At 37.6% G+C, this 24,363-nt stretch overlaps 1 protein-coding gene across 3 annotated transcripts; it reads left to right on the plus strand.

Moving 5' to 3' along the window:
• The first annotated feature begins 564 nt into the window (after nt 1-564).
• On the plus strand, nt 565-22,425 carry LOC125319784 (COBW domain-containing protein 1-like). Of its 3 annotated transcripts, XM_048291348.1 has the most exons (15): nt 574-795; nt 1,929-2,015; nt 2,885-2,981; nt 4,180-4,271; nt 5,339-5,398; nt 6,448-6,485; nt 9,610-9,656; nt 10,421-10,507; nt 11,274-11,318; nt 13,820-13,876; nt 17,240-17,291; nt 19,085-19,153; nt 19,254-19,319; nt 21,102-21,231; nt 21,900-22,425. In XM_048291348.1, the coding sequence occupies exons 1-15, from the start codon at nt 684-686 to the stop codon at nt 21,971-21,973; spliced, it is 1,113 nt and encodes a 370-aa protein (XP_048147305.1). In that variant the 5' UTR covers nt 574-683; the 3' UTR covers nt 21,974-22,425. The 3 variants fall into 3 exon arrangements, with proteins under 3 accessions (XP_048147306.1, XP_048147307.1, XP_048147305.1); XM_048291349.1 differs by lacking the exon at nt 21,900-22,425 and having other exon boundaries at nt 565-795; nt 21,121-21,225; XM_048291350.1 differs by lacking the exon at nt 21,900-22,425 and having other exon boundaries at nt 565-795; nt 21,086-21,194.
• The last annotated feature ends 1,938 nt before the right edge of the window (nt 22,426-24,363 follow it).

The raw sequence follows: 24,363 nt of genomic DNA on the forward strand, positions 1-24,363 counted from the left end.
AGAGAGACATGGAACTCCTGGAGCAGGTCCAACAGAGAGCAAGAGAGTTGATTGAAGGAGAGTGTTTCTCTTATGAGGAAAGGCTGAGGGAGCTGGGCCTGTTCAGACTCAAGAAGAAATGACCCCACGAGAAGAGCGGACCTCATCAATGTCTTATTGATGTCTGAAGGGAAGGTGTCAAGAGGGTGGAGCCGGGCTCCTCTCAGTAGTGCCAGGCAACAGGACAAGAGGCAACGCACTGAAACTTAGGAAGTTCCACCTGAACATAAGGAAGAACTTTTTTACTGTGCAGGTGACTGAGCACTGGAACAGATTGACCAGAGAGGCTGTGGAATCTCCCCCACTGGGGATATTCAAGAACCATCTGACACAATCCTGTGCCGTGTGTTCTGGGATGTCCCTGCTTGAGCAGAGAGGTTGGACCCCACGACCACTACAGTCCCCTCCAATCCACCCAGGCACGCCGTAAACCAAAATTTCCTTTATTGACACCGCCCCGGCCCGCCCCCCTGTGCTGCGCCTGCGCAGAACCCCGAGCGGGGGAGGCGCCGTTTGGGCCAGGCGTGGTGGCGCGTGACGTCACCCCGGTGACGCCACTCGAGCGACACCACCCGAGCGACGTCAGGCGTGTCGTCACACGTCAGGTGGGCGCCCGTGGCGGGGTCGGGGCCGTCCGCGCTCTTATGGAGGACGAAGACTGCCCCGACCTGATCCCGATAGGCGCCGACAGCGCGGAGGAGACCGATGCCAGCTCCGGCAGGAAGATCCCCGTGACGATCATCACGGGGTACTTAGGTGAGGGGCGCGCGGCGGGGACTGCGTGCAGACAGGGAAGGCCCGGGCCAGCGGGCGGGCTGCAGTGGGGCCAGGGCTGCAGTGGGGCCAGGGCTGCCGTGGGGCCAGGGCTGCAGGGGCGGCCCGCTCGGCGCCGGGCAGAGCAGGGGGGCCGATGGCGGCCTCCGCCCCGGGGGCCGGCTGAGCAGCGCGGGGTCCTCCGGCCGGTCCAGGTGGATTTGCAGGACCACTCTGAGCAGCGGCGTAAGCTCCCGTTTCTCCTTTTATCTCTCAGTTTTCAGGGGCCGCTTCGTTCAGGTCACGATTGACAAACGGCTTTTGGCCACTTAATGTCGGAATAGTGCAACATATTTGGCTCAGTTAAATGCAGACTGCATTGCAGTCTGAAAAACGTGAGGTTCGGCGTCTTTCCCGTACCTCTCGACCAGTATAGTTACTGTGTTCTACACACAGTTATGGACAGTAAGGAGCTGGTTAAATTTAGGATCGCCGTCACTGTTCTGAAAGTTGTAACTTCGTGCTGCATCACACTGTTTCAGAAAAAAAACAATGAAGGACGAGTAAGGAAGGTTCCCTAGTTGTAGTGATCACCTGGTTTGGACTAGATGATTTCCAGAGATCCCTTCCACCCTTGAGAATTCTGTGATCTTGTGCTGCTCCTAAGGGAGTATCGCAGAGATTGTGAACACCTTTATTAACAATGCCCCGTTTAAAGGCAGTTAATAGCACCTCCGTGGCTACTGGTGACAGAACTGGTCAGAAAGGGCAGTGAGAGGGAGAAGATTAAGTGTGCCTTTTGTTAAGAGAAGCATGCAAGTCAGTTTTCTAGGAAAAGACTGCCCAGCTAGTAAGGAACTTTTAAGTTTATAGAGTACTGACACTTAATGAATGAAAAAACTGTGAGTCATTAAAGACTGACATTTAATGTCCTGATAGTTCCATGGGGTCAAATGTCTCTACAAATTAATTTCTACATCATTAGAATAGAATGTAGGATATTAGAATGAAAACTGATATTTAGAAGAGATTTGCTTGAAGTATACATGTGCATGCATAACAGTATTTTGTTTTTATTTGAAAATTTAAGTGGTTTTTTTAATATTATTTTAATAGAAATATGGTCTGTCTTCTAGGAGCTGGAAAAACAACTCTTCTAAATTACATACTGACAGAACAGCATAATAAAAGAATAGCAGTTATTCTGAATGAATTCGGAGAAGGTATGTAAGTGTGCAGAAACCTTTCTTTTTGCCACATAATGACAAGTACCTAAAACTGCTGGAAACCAACACTATTGTCACTTTAAATCCATTACTGAAATTATTGACATACCTTGGAGTCTTCAGAAGGGCAGAAAGACTTTTTGCTGGTTTTCATAAAATAGTGATATGCATTAATCTGTTTTGCACATAAATTTAGGCCCTCAGAGTGAAGTAAATTAATATATCACCCTGTTGGAAGTGCTATACTTCAATTTGTCCTACTCATTTCAAGCAAATGGAAATGAAAATAATGTGTTGGTAGATAATATTTTCCTTTATTTCCTTTCCCCTCAGCCATTTTACAGATGACAAATTACCCTAGACCAAGAAAATGGGGAGATGTGTGCTTGATGACTATGGTTCTTCGAACTCTTTGCTTTCAGGATTTTTAATTGCTCTAGTTGTAATTTCATATCTGTACCACAGTCAGAAGCTTACATTGCTTACAGTTTGCACTGTGTTTGTGGGGGGGTTTTTGTGTGTTTGTTTTCATCAACAAAGATGTATGTCACTTTTCTGGTCATGGAGCCTAAAATGAAATATACAGACAGAGCCTTTATTTGATATGGAGGCACAGGCTGGCATCCCTTTCTTTTAGACAAAGTTTGTGGCACTTGTGATGTACCATCATCCTGTGGGGTTTGATCTTTGTAGAATGAGCTTTGTCTTGGCTTTTAAATTTCTCATTAAATGGAAAATACAAATTTCTTAAGAACATGTCAGAAACATGGTCTCAGGAGAAAAGAGCATAATCCATGTATCTCTGTTTTACAGGCATTGTCATGCAAGATTATGGAATAAAAATATAGCACTATTTGTATTTTCAGGAAGTGCTTTGGAGAAATCTCTGGCAATCAGTCAAGGGGGAGAGCTCTATGAAGAATGGCTGGAGCTCAGAAATGGCTGCTTGTGCTGTTCAGTAAAGTAAGGAAGGACTATTGTACAAGTTCTTACAGTGGATATTGTGGGGAATTGAGGAAGGGAGAAGACATCCAGGATTTGATTCCTGAAACTGATGGTAGAATTGATTGAGACTTCTTTTGTCAGATGAAACCAGGATTGGAATTTAGGAGGTAGAAATTTATTTCCTATTGCTGCCTTACAGGGTTTGGACTTGGTGTCTTTCAGAAGAGTAATCTAAATACCAACTTATACACCGCTGGGGTATTGTAGAGTAGGGAGCTGTCGCTCTTTTGTTAGTATTATATGCTTCCATGTAGAGAGCTGAAAGTTCAGGTAGGCTGGAACTAGGACTCGGGTTTCCCAGTTTCCTCATTAAATACTTACTCTGCTGCTTTCTTTGTACATTCCTTACTACTTCAATATTGCATACATCAGAAAGGGAAAATGGAAAACCTTTTGTGACCTAATGAAACAATATCCAAAACTGTAAACTGATGGTCATGTTAAAAAGCAAGAGAGTATTTGCTTCTTTGACATGTTTTTTACCCTGTTTGTTTGAATGCTGGATTGTTTGTGCTAAGTTTGTAAATAAAGGTCATGGCCTGTGTGTCCTGAAAATTTGGGAGAACTGGTCTTATGCCTTAAATAGTAATAGGTAGTAAGTGGAAAACAGAAGATGCTATTGCATTCTGTTGTTCTGGGGTGTAAGGAATGCTGTCTTGCTGCTATGTTTTACATACATTGGTTTCTTATATAAATGCTATACATCTGCTTCAGGCTGACATCAGCTCTAATTTAAGTAAATGGCACATGTTGATCTTGTTGTAGGTGAGGTAGAAAGGCAGGGCAACATGGTTCACTTCTACCTCACCCCTTCTTTCTGTAATTTCAGCTGCCAAACCAAATAGTTACATATCTACACAGCCCTACTGTCCTTTACAGTTCAGTGTTTGAAAACGAATCTTTGTTTAATTCACCTGGTGGGATTAGGCAAATAGCTATTTCCAGACTAAAATGGAGCAGCAAACTAAAATTTGCCTAACATTAGACCAGCAACATGATAACTGAATTTTCATTGTAGACTGTAAATCTGCGACTGTCCTGACTCAGAGCTTTTGCTTTGATGATACTGACACTGTGTTCTGCATCAGAAGATACATTTAAATATATGCTTTAGCATGTTTTCTCTGTTCTCAGGTTTAATTGTTTCTTCTTACAGGGACAATGGTGTGAAAGCAATTGAGAACCTGATGCAAAGGAGAGGAAAATTTGACTATATATTGTTAGAAACAACTGGTTTGGCAGATCCAGGTAGTTCACATTACAATTTTCATAACCATGATAATTATTCTGTTTTTACGAAGTGCTTATTTGCTCACCAGTTAGTTCAGTTTGACAGTTGTAATATAAAGTGGTGAGTTGTCAGGCACCTATGCTTTGATTGTTGTAGAGACTCCAATGAATTGGTTAAGGTGCAAATATGAAGTTGTGGATGGATTGTTTGGTTGATCTTGCTCTAAATTGAATCTAAAGCTTAGCAGAAATCCAGCTAAAATACATTACTACCAAGAGAAGACACTAGGCTTAGCAAAGAGAAGGATACTCTGAAACTAGTAGTTTTCAGTAAACTTTTGATGTTCTACATTCCTCCTTTTAAAGTCTAAATTGTTAGCATCTGATGTATGATACACTGGTTGTGATAGGCTTTATATTTTGTGAAGTGCTAAAATACATTGTGAAACAGAGTAATACATTCTTCTTAAAGAGCAATAATAGATTTTAGAAAATCCTTCTGTGCTGTTTAGTAATACTTATTATAAAAAGGTGTTTAAACTTGAGCTCATGTTAGGAATAACTATCTAAAACAATTTTCTCTAAAACATCTGCATTAAAAGTGTGTTGTAGATGGAGAGGAAGGGAAATTCTCATCACAAATTCAGTTATTTCCCCTTCAGGAGACTGGTGCTTCCCAGCTCAAAGCTAAATAGTTGTCATTATAAAGTAATTTTCTTCAAAAGACAGGACATTGATTTGGCCTGTGTTACACACAAATTCTGCTTGAGTCAACTTGGAAAACTATTAAGCTTTTTGGAAAAAAAGTCAATAGATAACAGAAAACGATTTCATATTGTGGCCCTTGCTGTATCTTGCATGAGTAAGCACTGTGAACAACTGACAAAAAGGTATTTGGGTTTGATACAGAGTGGTGTTTGAAAGACTGCATCTGATCACTTCAGGTGGACAGTGGTAGGTGTTGGAATGACTTTAATTACTGATCTTACTAGCACTACAAATAGTTTTTCTATGAAATACCTGAATGTTGGTAGTTTATTGGAAAAATCTCAGTTTTGCAACTGTATATATACTGCACTTCTTAGGAGCTGTGGCCTCCATGTTCTGGGTGGATTCTGAGCTGGGAAGTGACATCTATCTTGATGGTAAGAAATGCAAGCTTGTTTTCCTGTGTATTGGCATTTCATATCTGGATTTAGAGTAATGTATTCTTGGTGTTTAAGGCGAGGTTCCAGAAAATGTTCGAAGTGAATGAACTTGGTTTTCACATTGCCATATTTGGTCACAGAGGTATCCTTGCTTATTCTGATGCTTTTTTATCTACTTGGTGAGATGTTTCATCTTGCTAAATGCAACAAAAGTTGGTAATGTTTTTCTAAGGGATCAGATATGGACAGATCTTGATTGTGTTGTAAGGGGGGGACAATTCTCATTAGCTAGATGTTATAGAACCTTATTTAGAAGTAATATTACAGCACACTTCTTTTCTCTTTCTTCCTTCCCCCCTTCTCCTGCAATGCAGTGTTTCCTAAAGGGTTTCTTATTTTTCTGAACTTGTAACGTATCGACACCTGAATGCTTCTGCCTTTTGCCTATTGTACTTGTTGGCTCTAATATTTGCTGTGTTCCAATAAAAACCTGAGAGTAGTGAAAGATAAATCATCATTATATGCAGATGAGCATATAAAGATATGATATAAAGAACAATTTTTTAATATAGGAAAAAAGTAACTGTGGCTTAAAAAAAATGCCCTACTAACATTTTGGTCTGTCTGTGAAATAGCCATCTAGCCAAGGAAGGAAACATTAAGTTCAATAAGAAAGAGCTTCCTAAGTTTCTTCCAGAGACTTGCAAATTCCTGGTCATTTACAATAAGAACAATTGCATGCATCAGTTAGTCCCTTAATTTGTTTCAATATTCTGTAAAAGCATACCTCAGCTAATTTGCTGTTGTGGAAGATGAGGCATCTACCTTCTAATTTCTCACCTGGTTCTGTAGACATTTTACTACCACAGATATGATAATGAATAAAAGAATATGTAGGTAACGTGCAGATACTTCCAATGCTTTCAGTTTATTACAACTAGTTGTATATGTGCTGATATTGTTACCTTTGTACAGGAGCTTTGCAAGTTATTAAACTGCCAGCTGCTTTCAGCACATATCTATTCAATTTTAATATTTTGTTTTAGGTATTGTGTCTGTTGTTGATGCAAAGCATGGATTGAACGTAAGTTACTGGATTTGTTACATGGTTTAAAACTGCAGCATTGGAACAGCTATTGCAATAATGTTCATGTGGGTTAATTAATTTTTACAATAGCTATAATTCTTACATTAAATGAGGATGTATTTCGTCATTACTATGTTTTGAGTGGGAACAAGGAGTACTGATATTTGCAGGAATTCAGATTCTTACAGACACAGCAACATGTCTGACAAGAGTTGTCAGCTTGCTAAGTGCTTGGTTCCTTCTAGTTCTATCACTTCACTCAGGAATCTTGCTTTTATTCCAAGCAGGCATTTGGAGAAATTGGTCACTGGTCTGTGTTACTTGAAGGAGAGGACTAAGAACAGTATAGTAACAATTGAGTTAGGGCTCAGACTGGGAAGGGTGCTAATGTAATGGCAGCTGTGGTGGAGAGGAATGAGAGCACAGGTGTCCTGGTACTGCTTCACATAAAAATGTTATATGGAAGCAGACAAAACCAGCAGGTAATAAGAGTAATCTGTATATAAAGTATAATGTAAGAACAGACATACAGAACAGTGAGCTCGGGTCAGCAAAAATATTGATTAAATCAAATACTTCAGTTGTTTGGGTTTTTTTTTTAATAGGTTGGTGTAAATATAATTATTTACAGCTTAGTAACTTAGAAGGTTACTGCTTTGATTGGGTATTGATTTTGCAGGATTCAAAAAAAAGTGACCATAAGAAAAAATGCCTTCATCATATAAAAATTACATGCTGTGGAAGTGTTTTTAATATTTCTGCATTTACAATGGCTGCAAATGGTTCAGAGAACTGAAGAATAATGGTTTAAAAATAAGCGAGTGATTCTTCCTGTTTTTTTGTTTGGGTTACTTGAGTTTCTCCTTTCATTTGTGCTGATCTCATAGCTGTGTTACCAAAAGGGTAGCAGTCCTGTCTTCTCATCAATTTGTATTGCACTGGGACAGAACAACTCTAACCTCATAGCGAGCCAGTTTGGCAAGTTACATTCACTGTGTTCTGCAAGGATGTTTGTGGAGAAGTTGGTAGAAGAGTGAGGGGGAGGGTTGACTGGCCCTTTTAAGCAGGAGCCATCTTCTAAATCAGCTCAACTAGCACAAGAAATCATACCATGTTTTTGGTCAACCCCTTTTCAGATGGGTTCCCTCTTACTCATTCAGATGTGTTTTATTGCTTGCAAAAATGTTGTTCTGTTTATCTTTTTCTTTATGCAGTGCTGAATTATTGTCTTTAAGTCAAATATAATTGTGTTCCACACAGCAGCACTAAATTATTACTGTTTGAAAATTAGTTTTTTAAATATTTAAACTTTCAAGTAGTATAACAGAAACAACTCAAAAATGCTTTGGAATATTCACATTTTCTATCTACTATTACCCTTGACAGCTCGATGAAAACGAACATTATCTAATCAGTAAACCTGTAAAACACTGACTTCTACTCAGAATAGTAGGAACTTCAGACTTTCTCGGTTGTGTACTAGGTAAACCAACTTTTTCCTTGTATGAAAGGACTTGCTAACTTGTTCAGTTCCTCTAGTTGCAAAGCTTGACCTCAACAACTGCTTGTTATTCAAAGAATTTTGAAAGCATGGTAATGACATTGAGATAATAGGCAGCAATTTAAGTATGTCATGCTTCAAAGAACTAACCCATCACAAGAAAAGCTGACAAACATCCCCTTGGCCAGTCAGCTGAATTGAAACTGAAGTGGTAATTAATACCATGGGTTATCACTCTAATGGGTTTGTCACACAGCAGTCTGAAATACTAAGTTTTTTAATCGAGGGCAAACAATTGGACAGGTGAAGTTGCAGTCCTCAACTTCCAGGACTTGACATCTAGACTACTAACATTTGTTCTCTTCAGGGCGACAAACCTAAAATTAATTGAATGGAATCAATACACAGAGGATTACAAAGAAAAGGTCAGAGGAGAGGTGCCTGACAGTCATCTTGTTGTTATGCTCCACTTAGGTTGTGCACAATCAGGAAATAATTTTGTTTGTTTTAAACATGAGAGACCGACTATATGCAATAACCTATTTTTGTTTTTCAAGTAAAATCCTGTTAGATGCCTGATAATTCCAGTAAGGAAAAAGAAGTTTTCTAGGTTTTTTAAAATCTATATATTTCCCGTGACAGTTGCTTCCAGTTTTAATTTGATATTTCTGTAACTTGAAACCCAAATTTTAAAGTAATATTCCTGATGTGTTTAGAGCTGATGAAGGAATGCACAGGACTCTAATCTTCCCAGAGATTTAAGCATAAGTGGCAAGTTCTTACTAGTATTACAGCACCAGTTTGAAATTTTACTTCCTCCAGATGCCTGTGATGTTCATCTCCTTCAGATTCCTGCCTCCATGGCAGAGTGGGCAGAAAATAACTTGTAGCTAGACCTTTGCTGCTTCAGTGTCGTCTGTTGCTGTGCCTAAATTAAATAAGGCTTTGTGTTGCTAAACTTTATGTTGCTGCTTGAGATACAGGTATTTTTTCCCTTTTACTAATTCTTCTGTGAAGACATTAGCTTGGGCAGACAAGTGGAGATGATACTGAGACTCCTGCAGCTTCTGATCTTGGACAAACTTGCCAAAGAGCAGCGGTTTATTCATACAAACCTGGAAAAAATTACCAGTTTTTACTATCAAAGTACAGTTTGTCTTCTACAGTCCTTCAAAGAAGAAGAGTGTGAAGTTACATATATGAAATGCTGTATTGTAAGCCTAGCCTGGGTTTTAACATGGTTGAGTTCAAACTCATTTGTAAAATTACTGAACCTTCATTTTCTTCCAGATATATTTTTTCATTGTTATTGTATGTCATGGTGACTTTTTTACTTCATTGTAAAGCTGAAAAGCAATTAAAATAAATACTATAAAGTTTTCCAACTCTTTAGTATTCTAATAATAAAATTAATTAGAAGAGTTTGCGTTAAGGTAGTTACAATATGGTGAATGTATAAATGTACTTCTTCACCATAATTTAACAGAAAGATTCTAAATGCCATCTTCCTCAATACTTTGTTGAAAAACAGACCTCAGCTGATTTGGGTTTGACTTTCTTTAATTGCAAATGAATTTAAATTTAATTTGAATTTGATTAATTATTTTAATTTTTGTTTAGCACTTGACAGAGGTGAAACCAGAAGGCCTTATCAATGAAGCATCTCGGTATGGATGTAGAAATTAATTTATATATCACAGTTAGGAATTGCACTGTGTAGAAATTCATTGGAGATGGATTCTTTTTCTTTTATAGAGCTTTTTTCTCCTGCTTTGCTTAAACCAAGATAGATTGGTGTAATGAAGTAAAATACAGAAAAGTAACTTCATGCTCCATTTGATCTCTCTGCCAAGATCTGACTCTTCTATTGTAATAGTGGTGGGATTTTATTTAATTGAGTGGGAAGCACCTGTGTTGGGGGGAATTAAAAGTTTCATGTTGGGATCTATCATGCTTGAAGTAGAACTGGAGATAGAGGAATACTTTTTACTGGATTTGTTGCCACAATAATTAAGGGTAATTGTAACAATTGAAGTCTTCATAAAGCAAAGAGACTTCAAATAATTGCATTCCAAGGACTACATGCAAGACAAATAGGAATTTGTGAAGTTGTTAAATCGCTAAGCACTTTGATTTAGATGACATAAAAAACCCCACCAAACAAACAAACAAACAAACAAAACCAACCCTGAAACAAAAGAATCTAGCAAGCCTTGGTTTAGTCTCTTACGGCACAGAAGAACACATTGAGGAGAAGCCAGTAGTACTTTAATCATTTTCCATGATGTTCTGGTTTGATTAATGCTTGCCCTTCTGTACTAACAAGGTTGATACTATCTTCTGGGGCTGTAGGAGAGATGATGTTTCTGCCTTACAGATAAAGTATTTGTTCGTGTTGTCTTTTTCTCTTTTTTTTTTTCTGCATACATAGGCAGGTTGCATTAGCTGATCTTGTAATCATCAATAAAACAGATTTGGTTTCAGAGGAAGAATTGAATAAAGTCAGAACATCTGTGAGGTATGAAACTTTTGGCATACCTGTAACACTGTACTGCCTCAAAAATTAATTTAAACATAGTTACTTCTTCCCTGTTCTTAGAATAGAAATTATATTTCATTATTAGATTGAGACAAATTGATACGTTTATAAGGGAAAAGAGACTGCCTCTTTCTAAAGGTATTCCTGTGTGCTTACGCAACCTTCGCATTTTGCCTATCTAGGTAGGATTTGATGTTATATACCAAGTACAGGCCTTTGTCTTAAGTGTTCATGTTTTTCCATTTCTGAGCAGCTGTTGCCATTTTTCAGAATTAGCAGAAGTGGAAAAAAAATCTACTGGTAAATATGAGTCCAGTAGCAAATGCAGAGATATATGGAGGAAGTCCCAATTGTCATGGGAGCAGAAGAACCACTGGTCTGAATCAGATTAGTGATGACTCTTTCTATCAATACCATGATAAGCCAAATTAAACACAAAAATTTTTAAATACTTTACAACTGTATTAGTTGAAAATTATATGAAAATAAAAATGCTTAGATGCAGCAGAGTGTATTGGTAAGAGCTTTGGATAGGAAAATGATGTTCTCCCTGGTGATATCCAGTCAGAACTCATGAAGTTCCCCAGCTGTGGGTGGAAACCAAATATCTCAACCCAAATATCTGATGGATATAGAAGTTGGTAACAGAGTTGGGCTATTTCACATGATGCTGTTCGTGTTTAATGTATTCAAACAATATATCACAGTTGTATTTTCATCTAAAAATTTTTCTGTTTTATTTTAGGTCAATAAATGGACTTGTTAAAATTCTAGAGACACAAAGATCAAGGTATTAAATGGCCACTATTACTAGGTACTAGATCCTGCTTCTTTTGTGACAGTTTAAAGTGTTCTTTTAGATCAGCTTGATTAAAGGAAAACTATTGAATTTGAAATATTTAATCCAAAATTTATTTTATTAATAAGCATCTGGAATTTTTTTTTGAGGAAGTAAAAATGTTTTTTTAATTTATATTTTTCATTGTTAGTGTTCATATCACAGAATCACAGAATCCCAGAATGAGTCAAGGTTGAATGAGAGCACAGTAGGTCATCCGGTCCAGCCTTCTTGCCAAGCAGGGTCATCCTAGAGCACATGGCACAGGATTGTGTCCAGATGGTTCTAGAATATCCCTGATGAGGGAGACTCCACAGCCTCTCTGGTCAATCTGTTCCAGTGCCTGGTCACCCACACAGTAAAGAAGTTCTTGCTCATGTCCAGGTGGAATTTCCTGTGTGTCAGTTTCTGCCCATTGACTCTTGTCCTGTTGCCTGGCACCACTGAGTAGAGCCTGGCTCCACCCTCTGACACCTCCCTGCAGACACCTGTATATACTGAGGAGGTTCCCTCTCAGTCATCTCTCTGAGTCTTAACAGGCCCAGCTCCCTCAGCCTTTCCTTATTAGTGAGGTGCTCCAGTCCCTTAATCATCTCTGTTGCCCTCCCCTGGACCCCTCCATGAGTTCCATATCTTGCCTGTACTGAGGAATCCAGAACTGGGCACAGCTCTCCAGGCACAGCCTCACTAGAGCTGACTAGAGGGGCAGGATCACCTTCCATGAACTGCTGGCAGTGCTCTTGCTAATGCACCTCAGGACACTCTTGGCCACAACCAATCTTGTAAATGAAGAGCAGCTTGCAAGCCCAGGTTGGTTTTGAGCCAATAATTGGTCATGTGCACTACAGTGCTTTCCTTTTATTGTATCACCTTAAGTATTATTCTCATAATTGCTGCTGCAAATAAGTTGTTACTACAAAATGACTTTGAAAGCAGGGGAAGGAAGTTATAAGAATGAGAAAAGTCATTGCACTGTTTTTGCTATTTTTAATTGAAATTCTGACTCGAGTTTCTTTTTTAATAAGGACTTAAGTGGATATTGTATTCCCAGGAGCATTAGGAGAGCAGTGTATCTTCCAGACTGCTAGGACTGATTTGTGCACTTTTACATCAATTAGTGGATTCTTGTGGTAAATGTTCCTAAAATACAGGGTTTTGATTTAAGCAAATTTAAAGGGAAGATAATAGTCATAACCTTAATGGAGTATACTTGGCTTTTTAAAGTTATTGTCAAATGTAGTTGGAAATAGTAGAGAAAAACACTTGCTGCTGTTGGGTCATCAGACAGGACTAATTTTGAAGAAGATATTAAACTACATGCTTTGTGTTTTAAATGTCCTTTAGTGGGAGATCCAATATGTGATCTCTTCACAGTACTCTATGGTGTCTGATGCCAGCTAGCTCTATGTTTTGGGTATGAGTTAGCGTGAACTTCAGATTCAGTCCTCGATGACAATTCTTAGTTACTTGTAAATATTCTTTTGCAAATGTCACATAGGGTCTCTTCCATTATTAAACATTCCAAAAGTGAAATAAGCACAAAATTAATTTATTAGAATGTTATTTATGACATACCCTTTTTAAGGGGGTTTGTCCTGCAAAAGCCCACACTTAAAAGGGAGGGTTTCTGTGTGATTTTGTAGAACACTGCTGAGAACAACTGGCACTGAGGTGGTCGTGAATTTTACACAGGAATTGTTTGTATATTACATTATAAATCTTTCATCTTAGAAACTGCTTGGTACAACTACTGTTGAATGTAAAGTTTAATAATTCTGGTTGTATTCCAGAGGTGGTTTTTTTTTTAACCTCTCATGTTCTTTTTATTTAGTCACATCATTAACTGCATCTGAAAAGCTATCAGTTGCTATTAGCATTGAAATCTATAGTCTGTATTGCTTTGTAAAGAAAAAATTCTTATGCAAGTTTGTAGGTAGCCATTCTTGTGAGCAGGTATTATCAGTACTGCCTATTCTGTGTAACACTTTTCATTTGTCTGTTTCAAATCATAGAGTTTAAATTCCTCGTAGTTGTGCTTGCTTCATAAAGTTATTTCAGTTTCATTTGCTAACAGTGTGTCAGTATAAGCTACATATATTCCAGGGGTTTGTGTCTGTCTTGAGAGGCTCAAGGTTCCTTTTCCCATTTAGGGAAAATCATTTATTATTCAGGCATTCAGTATAAGGGATTTTATCATCTTTTTTGAAAATACCTTGTATTTTACTGTATTTTTAAAAAAATTTTTTTTCTGTTCTTACATATTACTGTGGAAATAAACACAGCATTTCCTTGTAGAAGACAGTACCAACCACTGATATCCAAAAATAAGGATAAGTATTAATGGCATTAGTGTGATAGACAGGAAAAGAAACATAAGCTTCAGTGAACATCTTTAAAACATGATATTTAAATACACCAAAAATACAAAGCTTTCTTTTTTCCCCTCTGTTTAGAGTTGATCTCTCTAATGTCTTGGACCTACATGCTTTCGACAGTTTATCTGGAGTAAGGTATGGTGATAATTTTGCTGTCTTCTATTAGAAAAAATATCTGTGTATGAAACAGACACATGCAAATCCTGGCTCAAATTTGTGTTTGAGTTTCTGTTACAAATTCTAGTTTAGTCTGTTGTGTCTAGACCAGGATAGTCACATAATTGCTTTGTAAGTGGTATTACCAGTTGGAATTCTTTTCCTCTTCAAATGCCTGCAAAAACCTTTCTGATCTTACAAAGTAAATTTGACAGAGTGTGTGTGGTTGGTTGGCTTTTTTCCCCAAAATGCAAGTTTTTGTTAAATATCAGTATTGGAGTAGATTTGTATACTTCTCTGGTTCTTTTAAAGCATTTCAAAATTTTTCTTCTTTGTATCATGATGGATTGGAGGCCTCCTTAGATTTCACAGAAGAGAGTGAGGGACTGAGGTTCCACAGCAAACAGAGGCTCTACAAATTCTGATCACTGTGTTTCTCATTCCTGGGGTTTTTTGATGCCAAATGCATGCTTCAGCATCCTAGATGGGTGCAGAAGTAAAATGGGAAGGAAGGGGAAAAGGTCTTTTTGTTCATTGTGTGTGCTGAAGCTCAGCAAAGAGAGGGAGGAGTACTGGAGCAATCATAAAGGAAAGGGGGGAATATGCAGTTGAGGGCACTATCAGCTTCATTTTTCTTCCTGGATGCACACTTTTCACTTCAGATAATGGAATGGAGCCACTTTCTCATTCACAGAAGAGAGAAATTGCAGGACATGCAAATTAGTAACCTCTATTAGATAACATGTACTTGTGAGATTTGCCTCTGAACTGATAGCTGTTTTTTTTTTTTTTTGCTGGCACTGGCTTTTGTCCGATCAGTAAAATACTGTAATGTTTGTTTCAAAATTGCTGTCAATGGCAGCATCAGGGAAATACCAAACTAGGCATCCAAAAGAAAGTTAAGGGAGGAGGGAAGCTGATACATCCTTTAGATGCAATAGATAATTAGTAGTTCAAAAGCCAGATCCTAAATTCATGCTTAAGGATCAATTAACTGAATTGATTAATTCTGGAGCCACACAACAGGGATAAAGCAGGAAGAAGATATGAGCCAGAAAACGACTGTTCTTTATAACAGCAAGTCACAGTTCGATCTGATTACTTGTAGTATTAGGTGGTGTTGTGCAAAGTTTACTAGGAAGTGCTGCAGTCCACAGCACTTCTGAGAAAGTCCTTAAGGAGCTGACAAAAAGTCTTTATTGCTGTCCTCAGTCTAGTCTTCTCTCCTATCTCACTCAGTTACTTTAGAGCTTCTCAATATTTGGTATTAAAACAGAGAAAACACTCTAAAATGTCAGCATTTAAAGACAAATTCTAGAAGTACCAAGAAGATTGTAGACTACTTAAATGAAGTTTATTTTATTTTGTTTTATGTTTGAACTTTGCACAGCAAAATTGCTTACCCCGTTTTTAGTTCATAGGTACAGAAAGTCCTACATAAAATATTAGTGGTGGTTTCTGTGCCATCATCTGAGCATGTGCCAGTTTGGACAAATTAGAAATATATCCTCTGAGAGAAGGCAGGCCACAAACCACCCCTCCCCCACCAGGTTCGGGAAAAAAGAAACTTTTTCTTCAATGGAAAGTGAAAGAGATAAAACCCATTTATTTAACAAACACCCGGGAAAAGGAAAATAATGCTAAATAATAAAATCTTTCGCTGTGGAGAAAAACCTGGGAAAATGTTAGAGTCCCCCCTTTGGTTTCCCTCTTCCTTGGAGCTGGGACTTGGCCCAGGCTCAGGCCCTCTGTGCTGGGTGAAAAGTCCTCCCAATGTGTTCTGATATTGAAACAGTCCAGCAGAAAAAGGGAAAGAAATCCGAAATTCCAGAAAAAACCAAAAGTCCAACTCTCCGTCTCTCTCCGGAGAACAGAGAAGCTGAAAAACTGGCCGAAAGCTGGCTGGAAAGCAAGCTGCCTCCTCCCGCTTCCGCCGATGCTGTTAGAAGCAAGAGAAGTCCTTATCTCTGTGTCCTTGAAACATGAAAACAAAACTGCGAAACTGCTTTGAAAAAGTTCTGCTCAGTTTTTCCTCCCCCCTTTCAGGCTCAGTTTAAAGTTATAGAAAGGCACAAAATTAATTTCTGGGCATGGGGCAGTGATATGGGATACAACATAAAGTCACCCCAAGACAGAGCAGAAAAATTGTTTGCATCCAGCACCACTTGAACACAACTACACACCAGTACATTAATAAATTTGTTCTTTTAACAGCAGTAAGGATTTCTGTCAGCATAGCAGACAGATGGAACATCTGATTGATGTGACTGAGTGGTAGAACCTTGTAGTCTGTATATACCCTGAAGTCAGAGGAAACACATCAAGAATTCTGGATTCTGTGAGGGGCAGTATGAGAATAAGACAGGAAAACAAGGCAGATGGGAGAGGTAGGAATGTGAAATGTTACTTCTGTAGCAGACAGTGCCTTTTTTCCCCACCATAAAGGCTTCTTAAAATTTACAGTCATCAAATTAGGAGGAGGGATTTTTATGGGCAATCTTTTCTGAAGTGGCAGAGAGTTGTCATCGTAGTGACTTGTGCTCAGTATTTCTTCTCTGCGTGTTATTCATAAGACAGAGAGAAAACAGAAATAGTACAGAAGATGGTATTTGAAGAAATTTTGTGCTATCTTGATTAATCAAGACAGATGTGGATGTGAAATCTAAAGCCGCAGTAAAATTACATGTTGTCACCCAAAAAGATGCCTTAAGACCCTATATATTAGTTTACGAAAGAAGTCCCCAAGTTCCTTTATCAAGTAGAGAGGATCTCTTTTAACTTAGCAGGCACACTGCACAGTAGAAATGAGCTCTACGGCTGAGAAGTGGAAGTTGGTATATAGCATTTCACTTAGTGTTACAGATTTTGTTCTCATAAGCAACAGCTTTGTACATTCCTTTCTTCTTGATTTTCAAATAATTGTAAAGTTTTTTAAAACAATCAACATCTATTAACTTAATAAATTCTAGTGATTAATTTTTTCTTGCTTGCTTTAATGATGTAGTTTGCCCTTTTTTTGCACAAAGGAGTACCAAGGGTGTTGTATTCATTGAGGTATAAATATTTTTAATGCTGAAGGTACTGCAAATCAGGACTATAATTCTCATTATGTTTTAAAAACCCTAATTTTCTAACACAAACAATTAACTATATCAAACAAATATAATTAAACATTTCTATTTTGAAATTAAAACTGAATTAACCGTTTAATCTTATTCTGAATATATAGTCTATCTTTGATGTTTCAGTTTTGCTCTGCAATACTGGAATTTTTAAAATTTCATAATAATGACATTTTGCCCACCCTACTCAAATGCGACATTTAACTTCACTTATTTTCAGTTTGCAGAAAAAGCTTGAGCATGTAAAGACAACACATGCACATCTAGATAAGGTAATTACCAAAACTGCTGCTTTGCTGTTTTTGCAGCAACGGGGTTGTTCGATATTGCATGCTAATTTTGTTACCATTTCAGAAGGTTTCAGTAAGGGAGTAACGTATTCTAAGGTATTTGGAAGGTTACCTAGATTACACAAAAGGAATGTGCTTTGTTGTAGATAGATTCTAAATGGCTATGTTGAGCCTCACTTTCAAAAATAGCTTATAAGCTTCAAGTGCTCCGGACAGTCATGTCATTTGTTGATTCACATGGAGAGTATTAGTGAAACAAATAGGACTACTTTTTTTAAAGTATTTGCAGAAAAATGTCTTAAATTTGTAGGCAGTCTGTCCTGTAAGTTTTCTGTCCAAAACAAAATCTCTCTGGTTGAATTATGGGTCACAGTCCTCCTTGGGGTATCCATACTAGGTGGGTGGGGTTCACCCATAGGCCACAAGTCCCGTGAGTGGCTGCAAAAAGTAAAAACTTCTATTTTTTCTAAGTGTCTTAGAAAAGTGTGCTTTCCTTCAGATAGTTTCGATGATTAAATTTAATTTTCAGATCAAAATATGATACATACAATGCCTGTATTTTTCTTCTTGAGCTGCGTATTTTAACTGTGGAGTTGCTAGTGCTGAAAACAGGAAAAGGCAAATATAATCTAATTTTGGAACTAAAGATTAAATATAAAATCAGTTCATGCTTAGTTACAATTACGATGACAATGTTGATAGTTTTTGTTTAATTAAAATTCTTAATAAGCTCAGTTATAGAGTCTTAATAGATCACTAAAGTAGATAAAAAAGTTAAGTAGAAGTCTTCCTGAATGTTATGAGTTATAGCATCCTTGTATTAATTCATTCTTAACTATCTCTGTTTAGTTTAACACCCACATATTTAAGATGTTTGTTGAGACATTTGAGGCATAAATGAGGGCAGAACACTTCTCACAGTAGGCTGCAAGTCCTTGTTGGACGATAAAGTGTACTTATTATCTTTGTGTAGAAGGTCAACAGAAACAAACGGCACTATGCTTGGAGCACAGTGAACTTCTGTCTGCTGTGCTTTGAAGCTGCGCAGGGTGTTAGGTCTTGGTTGTTTAGATAAGTTTACTTGGTCATTAGACAAACATTTGCTGCTTGGTGCTTCAATTTTCTTTAAGTTAGACTAGTCATCTGAAAGTAGTTGTGTGAAAGGATTACAGGAAGTAAATCTCTTTCTGTTCTTCTGTACCATTGAGCAGTTACAGTTACAAAAACAAGACTTATTTTGTCTTTTAAAAAATGGTTAATTTTAAACTACAGGTTTTATTTTTATATTTTCTTTTGATAATAATTGATCCTGAGCAGTAAGCTGGAGGTTGCTTTGGAACAAAACTTCAGACATTTTTATTTTCTAGATCTGTTCCTACATAGTCTGTTCATATACAGCTTTTCATATATGTTGATTATTTTTTGTTATAGAATTGTGATGAAGATCAGTATGCCAAGAAAATAGCATTCTTATCCATATTTGAAAGCTTGATCATAATAGTCTCTACAGCAAAGAATTACATGGTAGCAGCTAATGGCATTCAACTGTTCAAAGCATTGTGTATGCCCTGTAAGTGCAGACCCAAACAGAAACAAAAAGTAGAGCTTAATTTAGCAAATTAGAGCAGAACAGAAGTAGAGATTTTTTTTTTAAATTTGATGTTGTCATATACTAGCCTTTTTATGAGGCCAAGTTATAAAGAACGCTTTTTGAAATTACTGTAACAAGGTGTTTATTCAGTGTGGTAATAATAAGTGTGTCTTCTCATTTGCAGGCTATAATTACAGTAACATTTGAAGTTCCAGGAAATATAAAAGAAGAAAACTTAAATCTGTTTATTCAGGTAAGTGATACATCACTGTCAACTCAAAAAATTATTGTGGCTTTTTATAGAAACTCATCTCATGCCATTTTGTTTATGGAAACAACTTTTCTTTTCATAGAATCTTCTATGGGAGAAGGCTCTGAAAGATAAGAATGGGTGCACCATGGATATCATAAGACTGAAGGTTAGTCAGAAATTCCAAGCTTCCTTATTTTGTACTTTTCATCTTTACACCTAAAAAACTGCAGTGTGCTGTCAGTTACAGACCTATCAAAGGTGCTGCTGGATCACTCTAGCAGAGCAGATGAAGTGGAGAGTAGCAAGTTGTTGTTCCATGAATGACTCAGAAGATAGCAAGAGGAGGTAGAGGAGCAAACATTGATCCTACTTGTTTTGAATGGAGAGGGCAGATGTACAGTTCCAAACATCAGTGGCAGGGTTAAAAATCAAGACACAGTTAAATCACTTTTCATTTTCCACCTCCATTGCTTTGAAAGATATCATCCATCTCACGTATCTAGTGTTCGGGTACTATAGACTGGATCCTGTAGATTGCTAGGTGTACTTAAAATTGTTACCGTAATATGCAGAAATTCAATTTGGCATCACATAGGGTTGCAATAGTAGTTCTGGTCTACAGTTAACATTTTACAGCATTTTCAGGCTGTAGTTTTAAAGATGCAGCTCATAAGTATTCATCTTCATGGACACTTCATATGTGTTTCATTTGCCTGGTTCTGAGAGGAGTAGAGGTGAAAATTCAGGATTTATTTTAATTTACCTTATATCAAGCAGCCAAATAAACAATGAAAAAATGAGAATCCAGTCAGTCATTTGGCAGGCTGTAAGAAATAAAAGAAAGTAAAGCTCTGGTTTGTTTCCTGAGAACACTTGTGCATCATATATAGCAACATAATTATTTTAATTTTATTGGAAGGAAAGTTGTTTTCATGCTTTTTCAGCAACAAAATTAGAGTAGCCTTTTCTTCCCCTTCCTGACAAATGGAAGAAAGTAGCCACTGATGTATCTGAAGCTACCTGAAAAGCGGTAATGCCAGGCACAAGTACGTTTTTGTTGTATTGAGCATTAGAATCAAACTAATACTTTGAGATGTGAGGCCTGTGATGTGTGCTGTTCCTCAGTCACAGACAAATACACCAAAGCAAATGAACCCCAAGCAACTAATTACAGAATGGGTTTCAAAGTTTGTTGCTTTTTGTTTTTATTTTATCTGCAATCATAACCCTTTCGGCAGTAATAGTCATAGAATTCCAACTAATAGGTCAATGGAGACTTTTTTTATGAAATATTTTTAACTCTTTTTTTCTTTAGGGAATTATAAGACATGCTTTACAGAATGTGTTCCACTAAAATATTTTAGAACATTGTACTGTGAAGTAATGAAAACTATTTTAATAGAGCTTTTGATATGTGGGTTAATGGACTCACTCTGACAGTAATCCCTTCTAATTCTGTTGCTAGTTGTTCTACTTCACAAATGTTTGTTCTTTCTCTAATATTCAGAGATTCTGTTTCAGAAAAGTATATATGCTGAGCATAAGAGCTTAATTGGAATAATCTGCAATCAGACATTCTTGTTCATTTTACATCATCTTGTTGGCAGGCAGGCTTTCATGGACTCCTATGTCAAACTCCACATATGTATTCAAAGAGGCATAGTAGATGATGACATTTAATTTTTGCTTGAGCAGGCTAGGTACTGACCAAACAAGGAGCAGAAGGTAAAGTGTAATTCTTAGCCTTTAACAAAATAAGGAGATGTGAAAATAGATGTTAATGAGTAGAAGTGATGATTGATATGATATGTTTATTTTGACTAACAAGTACATAGTTGCCAGAAATACTATTCCCTGCTTGAACTACTTTGAAAGTTTTATTTCCCCTCTTATATATTTGATTTTTAAAGTTTTATTTATATACCCTAACAGTTATTTTTCTGATAAGGGACTGGTATCTATTCAAGGCAAATCTCATCAAGTGATAGTCCAAGGTGTCCATGAGCTCTATGACCTAGAAGAGACTTCTGTAGCCTGGAAAGAAGATGAAAAGAGAACAAACAGACTGGTCCTAATTGGTAAGAGGAAGTTACACACCTCCTTCTTGAGTTTAAGAAGCTCGTTTTTTTCACAGGCAGTCCTCTGACTTGGCAAGTGAAAAGCAATCAGGCTAACCTGGCTAGAATAAGTGCAGTGAGTATGTTCAGCATAACCCTCACTCAAAGGGTTATCCATCAAAACTTCCTGCAGTTCAAAATTGCAGCTGAGGGGAGTCTACACTATCTCTATTAGTGCCACCAAAATAAAATAAAATACTAAGTTTTCATAAATTATGTTGGCATATTTAATGTTATTTTTTAAATCTATAATTATAAATTGGGTGATGGGAATAGTTTGAATATTGGATCAAATATTCAGTAACTGTAAGGAAGGTTATTACAGCCATTAAAATGTTTTAAATCAGTTTTGTTTCTGAAAAGCTTGCAATGCTGAGGTTCTATGTTTCTATTTTCTATTTATTTCTATTTGCTGTGCAAAGTGTTTTATGACCAAAAATAACCTCGTTTTTCTCCTTTCCCTTACTTGAGCAGGTTGAAGTCTGTTGTTGCCTTAATTTTCATACTGCTGTTATCACTCATTGGTATAATAGACATTTTCTTAGCTGAGAAGAATCAGGTTGCTACTCACATGTGGTTTTCTGTACTGCTCTGTAAAATACAGTTAGATATTTTATTTCTCTTCACAGGCAGGAACTTGGACAAGGAGACCATCAAAGAAGTATTCATAGCCACTGTGAGAGGAGAACAAGGAAACAGTTGACATCAAACTATAAAAAAGATTAAATGTCTGTTTTCATCCTGCAAGGTTTTTATGATAGAAAAGACTGAATGGCATGGGCTATAGTAGTTTCTCTATCCTCTTGCAGTTTATGCAACAGTTAAACCCTGAAGTCTTCCTAAGAGCTCCAGCTGACCTACTGCTTAAAGATTAGCCCTTACGGTGTAGAATCAAACAAAATTCTCTGATTTTGGATTTGGCTGAACGTATGTTAGCAAGATCACGTACCTTTGCAGAAATGCAGCTACGCAAAAGGCTGTTATGTTCTATATGAATCATTACTGTGTGGATATGGGAAACGTGTTTGAAGCCTAGTGCTTTCTCTTGCTAACTCTCATCCACTGGGAATGAAGCAATAGTGATTATTGCCAGTGATGTAATCACAGTACAAAATGTTTAGTGTTTACTATTAAACTGTCTTCCATCTCTTTCCACTTGCTTTGTGATTTTTGAATGTATGCACCCATCCCAGGTACCCCTAAACCTGTTGTATAATGAAACTAAAAATACACAGGTAGCAGAGGCGCAAGATCACTTGGAGTATGTGCTGTAGGCATAAAAGCTGTGAATGCAGTGTCTGGTCACATAGTCAGCAGTTTGAAAGATGTAGCTGAACTCTTAGATCTTCTAGGCCAGTTCAGGATCTGGGGAACTGGACATTTCCACTGTGTTCAGGCTGCCCTGCATGATTTGTTACTGGGTTCTGTCACACTACTTTGAAAACCTACTCTGAAGCTTCTATCTCTCTACTCATTGCAATTTAGAGTTGAACTTCCTGCCCTGTATATTCTCCAGTACTCTTCATTCACCTCTTAGCTTTAGAGGGATATTTTACTACAGCTGGGTGAAAGCAAAATGAGTGAATGCAAGAAGATAATGTAGACTTAAAAATGTTTACAAATAAAATTCTAGGACATGCAGTTCTGAAGAATGGACTTCTAGCTATAGTGCTTGCTGGGGATGCTTGGTGTTGTGTCTGAGTAAGTAGAAATCTGTTTTCAGTACTAGAAGTGTGTTACTTGTCTCATACCTAACATTAAAAAAAACAAAGGAGGGCCATTCCCTCATCAGCAGTCTTAAGTTTTTTCACTTCGCTTCTACTAGAATATATGAGTTTGGAATTTGTTTTCAAAAGAGCTGAGGATGGAGACATCTCTTAATCTTTCACTGCCAGGAGCTGGTGTCTCAGTTGATTAAAATATTTAAGTCAAGTATCTTAGCTACGATAGAACTCTCTAGTCTCCTGGTAGATACATACATCCGCAGGCATTACTTCATTCCTCACATCAGAAGTAGTTTTAGATAGCTTGAAGTAGTTTTCAGAATTTAATTTTTCTTTAAAGCATGGTGTAAAGAGAGAGCAATCTGCTTACACAATGTTGTTGTCTGTTTAGCAGAGCTCAGTGGTGTTTGAGTGAACTGGGTATATTGCTGAGTGATACTGTGACTGTTTCCCTTAGCAATTGCATCTCTTCATTTTTAAAACTAATATATGTTCTCACACCAGGAGAACACTAATATGTGTTCCCACACTGTTTTGGACTGCATAAATGACACACAGTCCTGCATGAAGATTTGTCAAATGGTTGACATCAGTGTGACTCATTGAGTAATAAGATCACATAAATGCAAATTTGTGGATAATACATTTGTATTTTTTGCTGCTTTTGCTTCCATTTGCCACAGGAAAAGTGGTTAAACTACCTCTTATCTTTTAAATGCCTCATGTAATGGAAGGACTCAATTCTCTTTAGAAAGATTAACCTCTGAAATTTTACTAACTTCTGAACTGAATAAAAGTTCAGAGACTTAATAAGAAGAGCTTCAACCACGAGTCATAAGGGAAAAAGCCATGGATGACTTACTGTCATATTTTACATGGTTATTTTTTAATATTTGCTCACCCACCACACACTGCTCCACACTCTAAAATTCCCATGATGACTGTCAATATACTGGGGGCTTTTTGTTGCTGTAGAGGAGGGCATCTCTGCAGGTGTAAGTACATGCTCTGCACTCGATAGCTCTTGTTGATACTACTTACCCTTGCTAGGACTTTCCCTGCGCTGCTTGCAATGCTGATGCCAGAGAAGCTTTAGTCAGTATGCACATCTTTGTCTCTGCTTGTCTTCCGTAAACTGCCTGCATATTTCAAGGGATCCCCTGGGATGGAGAGCAAGCAGCTCCTGGGCAGGGTGGGAGTTTGTGCTCCTCTGTCGTTGCTGGCTGTCAGGATGCCCCAGTGCTTTGTCCTCTATTCTGTTCACACATAATGACACAGGTAGCATGCCAAGGGCCTCTTTATCCTCATCTCCCAAGAAGACCACTGGTTACTTTTCTTGGATATTTATTAAACCAACTTTTTCTGGTCT

This window comes from Corvus hawaiiensis, chromosome Z (genome assembly GCF_020740725.1).
Source record: "Corvus hawaiiensis isolate bCorHaw1 chromosome Z, bCorHaw1.pri.cur, whole genome shotgun sequence".
Lineage (NCBI taxonomy): Eukaryota > Metazoa > Chordata > Aves > Passeriformes > Corvidae > Corvus > Corvus hawaiiensis.

Coding starts and splice junctions, on each gene's coding strand:
- LOC125319784 (XM_048291348.1), top strand. CDS start 684: ATGGAGGACGAAGACTGCCCCGACCTGATCCCGATAGGCGCCGACAGC. Junction 2,982..4,179: donor TGCTTGTGCTGTTCAGTAAA/GTAAGGAAGGAC, acceptor TTCTTCTTACAG/GGACAATGGTGTGAAAGCAA. Junction 6,486..9,609: donor ATGCAAAGCATGGATTGAAC/GTAAGTTACTGG, acceptor ATTTTTGTTTAG/CACTTGACAGAGGTGAAACC.